This window comes from Lonchura striata, chromosome 2, assembly GCF_050655825.1.
Source record: "Lonchura striata isolate lonStrDom1 chromosome 2, ASM5065582v1, whole genome shotgun sequence".
NCBI classification, from domain to species: Eukaryota; Metazoa; Chordata; class Aves; order Passeriformes; family Estrildidae; genus Lonchura; species Lonchura striata.
Window position 1 is genome coordinate 21,851,664 of NC_140704.1, and position 12,167 is coordinate 21,863,830.

Sequence of the window (12,167 nt, forward strand, 5' to 3'; positions counted from 1 at the left end):
TTTGAGCAAGCCTGCTCATACAGCAAAATGGCCTCCTCTGTTCTTGGCCTTCTTACCAGGGAGGTGTACTTTAAAATCTGTACACATTCCCCCTTTTTCTCTGTGCAAGAAGGCTGCCCAGACACACAAACCATTGGTGCTGCTGTTGTGCCATCAGCAGCATGGGAGAAGAAAGGAGCTTTGAGCCGCGGGGTGGAGGCAGCTGTAGGTACATGCAGCAGTTTGGGAATGCGTCTGGAAAGCGGATCCTGCCTTGGCTCATATGTGATGTGGAGTTGATAACTACTTTTGCCACTCCTCCCCCTCTCCTTCCCTCCCAGTAGAACTTCCTGTGCTGTAAAGTACATATGGATCTTCTGCTATTACTGAGAATGCTTCACAGAGGAGAGGGGGGTAGGGGAAGGGAAAAATGTTTATACCATAAAAAAATACCACTTTTTAATAGCAAAGGGATTTTTACTGTGAGAAGAGTCCTTAGTTTAACATACCTTTTTATCATAAGATGTTCCATTACATTTGATTTCTGCATAATTATTAATACATTTGACCATTGTGAAGGTGAAACGTATTACACATGTTTTTGCAGGGTTCCAGCATTTAGCTGCTGCAAAGGAGAGGCTTTGTGTTAATTTGGCACAGTTAGGCAGCACCTAAACCATTCTTATTAAACTAGCAGCAGTGTGCAATGCCTCAGAAAAACAAAAGGAGCTTAGATGTTTGAATTATTTCAGTGTTTCCCCCCACACCCTCTTTTACTGTACATCATGTCTCTACTAGGAAAGCAGGAGAGTTGGCCTAAATTCCTTCTGGTAACAAAGAGAATAATCAATTAATAAGAAAGAGAAAACCCTTCTTGGCATTGCCTTTTCCTGATTGTGTCATTCCAGACCATCCTATGCTCATAGCACATCAATACTCAACCTGTGTAGACCTAATGTTGTTGCAATATATTTGTGTGTCCTTTTATCTCTCTTTCTCCCTCTTTTTTGGTTGTCATTTTGTCACTGATGCTGTCAATGAGATGAAAGGCAAAAAACTGCTATAGTGCTGAGTAATTCACAGTGCTGGATTTTTCAACCTCAGAAAGAACAACTGATATCTATTCAGTGATATTTTCTCAATAAAATGTTTGTTTTCCTCTTCAGAGTGTGTAGAAATAAATGTTTCTGTTTGTATTCCCCAGAAACAATGGACACTTCTGCAAGTTCTTAGGAAATTGCTTTATGAAAAAGATTAAGCCATGAAAATAATTCAGTCAGAAAACTTGCACAGGTAGAGATGTGGTAGATAAATACCAGAAAATTTTGATGTTTAAATATGACTTTAGAAGGAATTATATTTCATAGGCAGACCTTAAAGTCTGAAATTCTTGAGTGTGGTGGTGTAAATACAGCATGTGTATTATGGGCACAAAATTACAGCGAGAATGCTTACAGCATAAGCTGCTGCTTTTTGCTTCAGCCTGGCATCATGTTCAACAGCACGAATGGGGACATACCAAATGCTAGGCAGTGTTTTTCCCTGTTGTAGCATTACCAGAGGAGCTTTGGCCAGGCTTGTCCTGTGGGTTAGGAGTGCTGTGTGGCTGTGTGTCCCAAGCTGTGCTGAGGCACTCAGACTGTGCCCGCTGAGCTTTCTTCAAAGCACCCACAGCTGTGCTGTGCAACTGGGGGGCCCCAGCACTCCTGCTCTGTGGCGGTCCCAGCAGAGGGGCCATCATTGTAGTTTGGCCAATGGGGGGTTTGGGGAAAATGCATTTTAGTGCTGTACAGCAAGCAGAGCTGTTAGCTTGCAAAAATGGTCATTATGTTGTGTGCATTGTTTGACTAGGAGCAAGATGACTGTTATTGTAGCTTACAGAGCTACAATAATGCTTCTGTACAAGGGGGGAAAATGACTGCTCTTCATTGCCTTGCTATGCTTAAAGCCTTGGCTAGTGTGTGCCATAATGTCTATTTGAAGGGCTCTTTAAATGCCATTTTTAAGGAAAAATCATGCGTAAGGGAGAAAAATATTAAAATCTTGAAAGACCAGAGGAGTCTGAATACCCTTAATATGGTCAATATTGCTTTTTCTATTAAACTTTCTCCTTCAAATCTGGTCTGCTCGAGCAGTTAAGGTACAGTCCCTTGACCAAGGGCAGTGTGGGTCTGTGCACACCTGTGCCTGTGCTTGATGAGACCTTATCCAAGTAGCATTCCAACATTTCATTGTTATCTCCACAGGTACAAACTGATCATAAGTCTACAATAATTTGTGGTGCAGCCAGATGAAACACTTAACCAGTGAGCATGTCATTTTAATAATTGACTGCTATGTTTCCATTCTTATAGCAAGGAGCTTCTAATCATCATCTTCCAGTTAGGGCACTCACTGTCTGAAAATAATTTTTTATTGTTCTTCAGGTTTTGGTAACTCACCATTTTTTAACCAAAGGGGAAGGTATTTCAGTTGCCAGGGAAGTCTGTATGCTAAATAGGATTTTCTGTAAGTGATTGCATTTTCTCCTGAATTTTGGAGTGCAAGAGGATGGAATGGGAGTTCAGGAAGACTCAGCTCTGGGAGGCTGGAGCCTGGGGCTGGTGGGGAGCTCTGTGTGCATCTACCTGGAACTTGCACAACCTGCTGATGAAAACTGAAAAGGAACAAATCATAAATAATGCAGGAATTATATATGCCTGTTCCTGGCAGAGCTTTTTTGGCTGTGTCCAGAGACTAGAGAAGCTTTTATTATCACTCTCTGTCTTGTTTGATAGAAGACTTTGAATAAGGGTTCCTGTAATGTTGTCAGATCTCCTCTCTCTTGTGCCCTCAACAGAGCTCTCTTGGCCTTATGGCAAAATACTAACAAATCTAGGCCATAATCTACTTTTTAGTGATAGCAGTAAACTAACTGAAGAAGAGCTGACAGGGAGTCTTTGAGTCTGACGCAGTTTAGCAGGTGGTTCTTGCAAGGCTGATCTTCAGAGTGCTCTCATCAAATGTTTTCATTAATGACTTATGTAAAAAAAAAGTACGTGTATATTAATGAAATTTGCCAACAGTGCAAAACTGAGAAGCATTACAGTACAGAGAATTATCAGCTGGAAAACTGACTATCTTTTGACCAATGAAGTAAATAGAAAACCAAATAGAAGAAATGGCAACTTCTTACACTTAGGGACTAATTATAGGTGTTTGTACTGTACAATGGAAGTTCATAAATTGAAAGTTCCACAAAAAGGGGAAGATTAGAGTGTAGCAGTGGAACAGAATGGCAGGATGAAAGCAAACTGATCCCAGAGTATACTGGTCAAATTGCTTCTTCTAGGTTTTGACTGGAATTAATGTGTCGTGATGAAGAGCTGACAAGATTTTTAATTTCTATGTGTTTTCAGTTATTCTGGACATCTTTTTTTCAGTAGTGTCATGCTGTCACACTAAGTAGATAGGCATTCAGAAATACCTCACTTTCCTGTAGTAGCATTGTTTGAATTCTGGAAGCACACCCTTTGGGGTTTAGAAAATATAGAGTCCTCTATAGAATACCAGGGCAAGATAATCAGCCCTCATATATAGTGCATTTGCCTGACCTAATGATCCTGCAGTCTGGCACTTTTAATGTACATTTACAATAGCTTTTCTTTGTATCTGATTATCTCCCTGTTATTACTAGCTTACTTTTTACATACCCTCTGTTACTGAGGAGAAGAAAATTAAAAGTAACAGCTTTCCATATTAGGAGTCATTCCCAGGTCATGATTTTGAATATACTACACTAGAATGAATCCCAGATCATGATTCGTGTAGGATTTTGCAGGTTTAATTATCTTGTCTCCCTTTTCTTTGTGACATAAAAAAAATAATCCTGTAGGTTTAACTAGTCCTGCAGAGGAAGAATGTCAGAAAGTGGAAGTCTTCCAGAGCTTAAAAAGTACATTTCACTGCAGATGTGGACCCCAGTGATGGTGGGTGGTTCTGCTGAAATGACAAATCAAGCGACTGTGTGACTATCAGGAGTCACCTCTTGAGTACTCTGCTGCAGTTTTCTCTTGTTCCAGAAGGAAGACAGCTTGAACTTGCAGAAAAATCTTGTCTGACTTTGTGCACCTCATGAGTTATTTTCATGAGCTTTTATTATAATTATGTTTAAACAACATACGGCACAGCCAAAGTGGTAGCAACCAAGTGTTCTGTAATCTCAGACCATACGAGGACTCTCAGTCCATATGAGGACTGGGTGTGGCTAAGAGAAATTAATTACTGCTATAACATTAAAAAACATCTAATCACTTTGTAGATGCCCTTATTAAAAAATTAAAGTATATTTTTGGATTTAACTTAATCCCTTTGAGGGGGAATTAAACTAAGCAAACAGAAGCTGCTTCTGAAGGAGTGCTTCCATGCAAGGCTTCACTGTGCTATAGCTTGACATCTTTCTTCATCTTCTCTAAGTAGCTTTGCCTAGACTTGTCTGTTGTTCCCTATGGATACCCAACTGGCACTCTATTATAAAGAGTAGGTTAATGTTTCTAGACACAGCCTCAAGCTCTGTGAATTTTCACTTAGAGAGAAAGTTCTGTCATTCAGAAATAATGAGCCAATAAGGACATCACAGGGTTTTATTGTTTATGTTTTCCTCAGAACTTTATGTCCTGCTGACTGATTTGTACCCATGTAGGTGTTACGTTGTGTTTATAGAAATCTTGTAAATCACATTCTTGCATGTTCAGTCTTGGGGTAAATTGATGAGCTCATGTGGCACATTAGAATGCATAGACTACAAGGAATTTTTATACTGTCCTTTAAAATATTTGCTTCCGTTTTCCTGGAACAGGAATGCAGGAGAAGGGAAAATGACTGTTATTTAAATGGCTTGTATGCCACGGCTAAGAGACACTAGCCACTGCTACAAGAGCTGTCTTAAAGACAGCAAAAGAGTAGGCAGGAAGAGATAACCTTTTCTCCTCTGCCTCATCTTTGCCTGGCAGCTGATAATAAAAAATGATTTCCCCCAACACCAAGGTAAGTCAAGGCAAGTTAGGAGTCTGTTTCCCAAGCAGATGCCAAGGCAGCTTCCAGAGCAGATGGTGTTGCGTTGGCATGAGCTCTCTGTCCACACCCTGCAGTGTTTTGTGGAGCATCTTCTCTCATAGCTACTGGGCAGTAAACACAGCCCTCATTTGGCCTCTGAACTGGGAAGCTGGGCTGATATCTTGTGCCATCTGCTGAAGGCTCCTGCTGCGAGTCGCTGATGGCAGTGGGAGCGAGTCGCCTGCGTGCAGGATCCTGTCACATACACGTGTGTCTCTGTTTGTTAAGAATGCTGCCAACAGTCTTTAAACATGGGCGTTTTGTGGAGAAGGCTGTGGATAAGGCTGTGCCTTATCCTAATTTTGGAAATCATATCTCTGATTTCAGAATCTGAAACAGCGCTGTAATCTAATGTCACCACAGCGTGTCGGCTCTGAGCTCTGTGAGCACATGTGACAGCCGTCCTCCTACGGAGGGAGGGCACCGTTGGCAATTTCAGAACATTTGGCTGTAAAGAGACTGCAGTCCAGAACTACTCTGCAAAGAGGTGGTGCCGGGTCCCTGGCGTTGTTACTGAGCTGAGTAAGACCTGAACTAAGGGCTCAGCACAGCCCCACAGCAGGGCCCCTGACAATTGCTGAAACACGTGTCAATTAAAAGATGTTTTCTCTCACTGCAGTTACACAGGTTAAAGTGCCATTTGGCTCTTCTATTTACTAATAGGAACCCATTCATAACAAGTTGTTTTCTGCCATAGAAGACAGTGAGTGAGGATGCATTTTCCTTTTGCTGTTGATCGTGCAGCGTTAGTTACATATTTTTGTAACTGGTAGCCCCACAATGGGTAACTCTTTAAATATCTAATTGTTATCTGGCAGCTCATCATTATGTAGCATTTTCAGAATGGTGCCTTGAGCCTTAGCTGGCCTTTTGGGAACTTTCTGCTGCAAGGAAAGAGGGAGATATGCTACTAGGATTTGAATTAAACTAGCAATCTTTTTCCTTTGGATTAAAGAGTGTTAAAATAGGAATATGTAGGAGAAGGAAGGTATTAATTGTTAAAAATGGGACCATACTCCCAGTGCTAAGTAATTTCAGCATTTATTATAATAAGAAAAAAAGGCCTAAAGCAAAGAGGCCCGTGGGCTGAGCAGGAGCATTCCTGTTGAGGATGCTGCAGCGCCGGTGCTGGGTCTTCTGGGCAGCGATGACCCCGATGTTGCAGGTGGAGTGGCACAAATCCAGTGGGCCAGATGCCCTTTTTTATCCTGTTTTTTGTCCCTTTGGATTGGTTTCTTTTTGGATCCTTTCATTTGCATGAAGGTTTAAGGAGCTTGATTGGCCCATTACAGTTCTGTCCAGGATGGATGGTTTCACCTGGGGAGTGCTGCACTCTACTTAGGTGTATTATGGTATGTAGAGTACTGTATTTCTAACAACTACCCCTTTAAACCCCTTTTATCATAACCAAGCTAACAGTACATGCTTAACAATTATCAACTATTTTACAACAGTTTCTAACCTATTTTTTACATTCATTTTAAGGTCAGTGCCTGACTGTTGCATGTGTTTTACTGGCCAGCACCTCTCTTAATTGCAGAAAATAGCTTCCTTGGATATCCGATGTAGAAAACAGATGAATGTGCATCCTTATTTTCCTCCCCTGGGAAGGTCAGAGTGTCTCTGAAGCAAATAACAAGCCCTGCCAGTGTATGGTCAGCAGATGGTTTGGACACTGTGGCTGCAGAGAAGAGTGAACTGCTGCCATTAATGACTGTCGGGGCTGTTCTTTCGCTTTAATTATTTCACCCTTTATTATGAGTACTGGTTAATGTACTTTTCATCTCTTTTGTGTCTGTTCAGCAGCTGATGCCTCTCAAAGCAGGGACAAACTATATTAAAGGATAAAAATGGGAACAGTTTTTATTTGTGTTGCCGACACCTGTGTCTTACGATTTTTTAGAGTCTTTGCCACGCTACCCAACAGGTTGCAGGAAGACTTGTACTGATATGGGCAAAAGGGTTGCATCTGGTTAGAGATGAACTGTAGCAGTTCACAGGGTAAATAGCCCTAATTCAGGATTTTGCTGTAATTATCCAACTTAAGCATCAAGATGAAGATTATGTTATGAATTGACAACTATCATAATGATTAACTTGTTTTAATTGACCCTGGAGTCATTCTGGTTTTGTTCTGTTTTTTTTTTGGTTTTTTTTTTTTTTTTTTTTTTGGTTGTTTTGTTTGTTTTGTTTTTTTTTTTTTTTTGGTAGGATGTTATTATATTTTTATCTCTCCAAATTAATAAACTTCTTTCTAAAAATCTCTATTTCTGTACTGCCCTCAGACATCACCAGTAGGTTGTCTCTCACACTGAGGAGGTTCATGCAGGAAGGATAACTTACTGGTCTAAGGAAATGGACGACAGAGTGCTATGGGGATTGGCAGAAAATGTGCCTTGCATGATGCAAACCACTGCATGAACAGTGGCTGTGCACCTTGTGGAGGCAAAAATGTTGAACTTCTCTTTGCTACCTTAGCCTACCTTTAGATATAGCATAAGGTCTGCCTGTGTGTGTTGCAGGTTTGTGTCACAATCATTATCACCAAGCTGACCTTGTGTCATAGGAGATGACATTTAGCCTAATTTTTTGTCAGACTCTAGAGTGACCAGGTTCAATTTTAGAGCAGAAGTGGGTAAATGTGCTGCTCAGAGAAGAAGTGGGTAAATGTGCTGCTCAGACTTATGACTGGCATATATTGAAGAGCAGTCTGATTTCCTCTTATCGTACACTGAACCATTCCTCAGTAGCTGGCAAAGGCCAGTGTGGAGGTTGGATTTGCTGAGATGGGCAATTTTTGCTTTTGAGAGAACAGAGAGAGACGCTCTGTTAGCTACGGGAAGCCAATAGCTCTTCACAAAAGACCCTTGATGTTCTGGACTGAACTGTAGTTGGTGCTTTTCAGCTTTTAAGAGAAGTCTTAATTATCATATGGGACCAGAATATGTTTAGGAAAAAAATGAAGATTATTTTTCCCCAGCTTTTGTCTCTTTGCTGAAGATACCAGTCGATAAGAGCAACAACCCCAGTTTTTCAGGGAGTGTTTCCAAGAGTAGAGTAAAAGAAGATAGATATGATAATCATATTTAGTGTTTGGTGATGTTATGTCTCTCACATACTGTGATTTCTCCTCTAATACAGTACATTTTATGGCACCACCTGTTAAAAAAGGTTTAGTGCATGTCAAAGCCAGCAAAATTTCAGTCTCAGCACTATAGTGAAGCAACAACACTGAACTTCATGCCCAAAATTAGACATGCTTGAAAAAACCTGCCCTGTAGAGTGCCTTCATGTCGTGACTCTCAGTACAGAGCCATAGAATCATAGACTCATTAAGGCTGGAAATTACTTCCAAATTCATTAAGTCCAGCCTTCAACCAACAACTGCCATGCCAACTAAACCATGGCACTGAGTACCACATCCAGAGGTTTCCTGAGCACTTCAATTTTCAGAATTTGTAGCTTTAAGTACCCAGACAGGGGTCACCCAGAACCTTGGTGTTATTAGCACCATGCTCTAACCACCTCAGGTAATCACATGCATTGAGTACTTGGAAAAATACTATCTTCATTTAATGAAGCACAAATAATTTTTTTTTAGCTTAAGTTAATTCTATTAACTGGTTTGAAGTGACTTATGTTATAATGATAGGAACATGAGTACATACATAAAAATATCTCCTGGATGTTAGCATATAGCAAGGAATGTTTTGTAGTGATAAGAACTGGTCCTTGAGACTGATATTATAGTTGTGTTTCTGTCTCCACCAGAATTACCATGAACTCAGATTGTTGAGTTGAATTGATTTGACTAAATAGAGTAGAATTCGTGTATCTCAAATGTATTTTTCCCAGACAAGAATTTAGAGCTGTTTTTCTTATATTTTTCTTTTCTAGATCTGTATGCATAATTTTTTCCCATGGATTTATTACTGAATAAATTAATTTGGAGGTACTGTCATGGGACATTTATTTGATTCTCATTTGGAAGATCAAAACACACTTTTGAGCCATAGACTGGATTCTTAGTATGAAAAAATGTTCCTCCTGGTTGAAAAGACATGGTTTTGCAAACTAATGGAGCCTGAGATTCTATTTCTGGTACATATTAACTACATTTTCTGAGAACAAACCAATTTGTATAATTACTCCAAATTCCTGCCACTGCCAGGAGTCTGTACAACTCCCTACTGATAGTCTTTTCAGTATTATTTCCATACCCATGCACTTATTCCAGTTATATCTTTAACAGGAATACTACTTCAAGAATTTTCTTTAGAGACTATTTTATTGCTCATAAAGCTTTAGACCATCCATATAGTTTGATTGATAGCTTTGTTATTTGCTACTGGGACCTGAAAGCCTTAAGCAGTTCCATGATCTTGTAGTGGAGGACACCCTACCGACTGAAAGAAAGAAAAACTCAAGTCAAGAGAGCTTAAAGTAGCAAAATATAGGAAGTAAATAGGTGTAGAAAAGGAGGATAAAATGAAGAAAATGAGCCAAGGTTTCAGGAAAAACAAAGAAGGATATAGTCTCTCTGAAATAAAATTAACTTAGGATATTGGTGACTAAAATGTATGTGAGTGCGAAGCAGAAATTAAAACTCTGTTTCACTGATACTTGATCTGTGTCCCAAGTTCTTGATAGTCATGGGGAAAGCTGACCCAGGGGCGATGGGTCATACACCTGCTGTCAGACACTCCTTGGTGCAGCCTGGGATGAGTCAGCCTCAGTTTACCAACATGAGACAAGGAGTCAAACAGTACCTGTGTGGCACCAGTGTCCCTTCAGACATCTGAGCAGAGGTGCCCCTGCTGGGCAGCATGGTGGTTGCTCTGCAGGTCAGTGTGTGAAGGATTTCTTTTGGCTAGGAAATCAAGGCTGTTTCCCTGTGAGCAGCTGTGCCCTGACAAACAGGCTCCTGTACTCTCTTAAGGAGTGCACCTCAAACCAGAGGCACCCATACATTGTACCTGCTTTCAACAATAGTTTCCACAACTTGTAGAAAACAGAACAGGGTTTCCTGATCATAACACAAAACTGCCAACATAGCCTACGTATTTTCTTAACTGTAGCCTGATCTTGATTAATTATTTTTCATATTTGAAAAATAAAATCCAAAAGCATTTAATGTCAGATGTCTAAAATGACTGTGCTATGCATCATGCAAGTGACTGCTGGCTTCTGAAAAAACTGTAATTACAATTTATTGTAATGCCTTTCCCTCCCTCTGGTAAATGGACATAAATATTCACAGGGCTGGGTACATTAGTGTAGGTAGATTATTCATTCATTTGCTGGAAGAAGTATTTGCAAATAAATGCTATGAAAAAAGAAAAGCACTGAAATCTCCTTCATAGTCCTTTAACCAATGTTAGTGCATTACAGCATAGCTGAATTTGGTGAGACACTTACAGGTAAGTTATTATAAAGAGTAGGTGTCAGTGAGAATTTAAGGGATGTTTGAATTGTTTTTCTAATTTTGCATACAAATATTGATATTGTGCAATACTGAATAAATTTATTGCATGTGCAGTAGGGCTTACAGCCCTATCAGTGAAACCAGGGGGGATTTTTTTGAGTAGAGTCAGCTGGATTTTATTTGAAGGATTTACGTTTTATTTGTAGAAGAGAAGAGGCAAATATTCATTTTCACTGTATTCCTCTACTGCTTAGTTATTTTTAGAGTTTCCTTTAGCTTTGGAGTACTAGTGACTATTCTGCTTTGGCCTTTTTTATTTTTCAATCAAGCACTGCTATTATTTTGTTAGCATACCTTTCTCCTTAGAAGAAGGAAATTGCCTTACCCTCAGAGCAGAGTTCATCCTGTCTGATGCAGTCATGTGCAGAGCAGATGCTGAGTCTAAACCCCCTACTTCCAACTCTTTTTTAGTCAATGAAGAAAGATGAGCACTTCTGGAGTAATTTGTCTCTGAAATCCATCTCAGGATGTCAGGGATTTCACACTGAAATTGTGAAATATACCATTTGGTGTACAGTGTCAAGATGATGGTGTTTATCTGAGTATCAACCCAAGGCTCAGAGAAGATGGGATGAACACCCCTATGAGTGATAGTCAATCCTTGGTGCCATGTCAATGGCTTGGCAAAATGTTTATGAAAAAGCAGTCTTTGACAGGATGAAGTGTGATACTGTGGAATGTCCCATGGATTTACAATCTCAATTTCCAATTTCAGGGAGGAGAACATTGCTATTATCAGGGAAAAATTCGAGGAAATTCTGTATCATTTGTTGCCTTGTCAACATGCCATGGATTACAGTAAGTCTGCTGTTTTGTTTTTAATGACTTTTGTTTATCACTCTTTTAAGCAAAATCAAGTTGTTTATAGTAAAATAATACATGTATATAGTAAAATAAGTGCTATTTATTTTCCTACCAGTTTGTCACCAATATTAAGTAATCAAAAATCTTCAAAATTTCCCTTTTTTTTCTAAGCTGAGGACTAATGGCAGTAACTAGGTATTGTGTTAAGATAATTTATTATAGAGATAGCAGAGTAGAAGTAGCTGAAAACATCCTATTCTAGAAGAATAAAAACAATGCCAATGAATTATTTGGAAATTGTGTTCTTTTCTTGTTGCTATAATGATGTATACTTTATTTTTTTTCTAGTCTCTTTACAAAGAAAATGTCAGTTTAGAATTTACCTTGCATTATCCATTTTTGTTAAAAGAATTTCTGGCCTTAAGTTGTGTGTATGCAGTAATACCCTTCATATAGTAAAATCTTGAAAAATCTAGAAGAAAAAGTATAAGAGGGTGAAATAATTTCTATTTGAAGTGCATAATTTTACTTCTAATTAAAGCCTCTGTCAAGTGAAGGTTACATGAAGTTGTGTATGGATTGTACAGCTTTTGGACCTGTCTACTTTTGGCACTATTGAATGATGCTAGACAGGTTTTCAGGTCAACCAAGTGCTGTCACATCTGGGAATTACAGGATCTCAGCACTACTAATGCTGACATCAGCTTGAAAAGTCATGGCACCAAGTGAGCCCGTGTGGAGGTCACGTGAGCTTTACTTTTTGCTGTGGAAGCAGGGTTTAGCTGATGGAAATCTTCAGCCTATA

At 39.5% G+C, this 12,167-nt stretch overlaps 1 protein-coding gene across 11 annotated transcripts in view; it reads left to right on the forward strand.

Moving 5' to 3' along the window:
* ADAM22 (ADAM metallopeptidase domain 22) overlaps positions 1–12,167 on the forward strand; it is a 131,729-nt gene that overhangs the window by 60,314 nt on the left and 59,248 nt on the right. For all 11 annotated transcript variants that reach the window (XM_085566336.1, XM_085566367.1, XM_021551750.3 and 8 more), the window contains exon 5: positions 11,274–11,356. In XM_085566336.1, the coding sequence (XP_085422462.1) occupies positions 11,274–11,356 (83 nt within the window). The remainder of the gene's footprint in view (positions 1–11,273; positions 11,357–12,167) is intronic.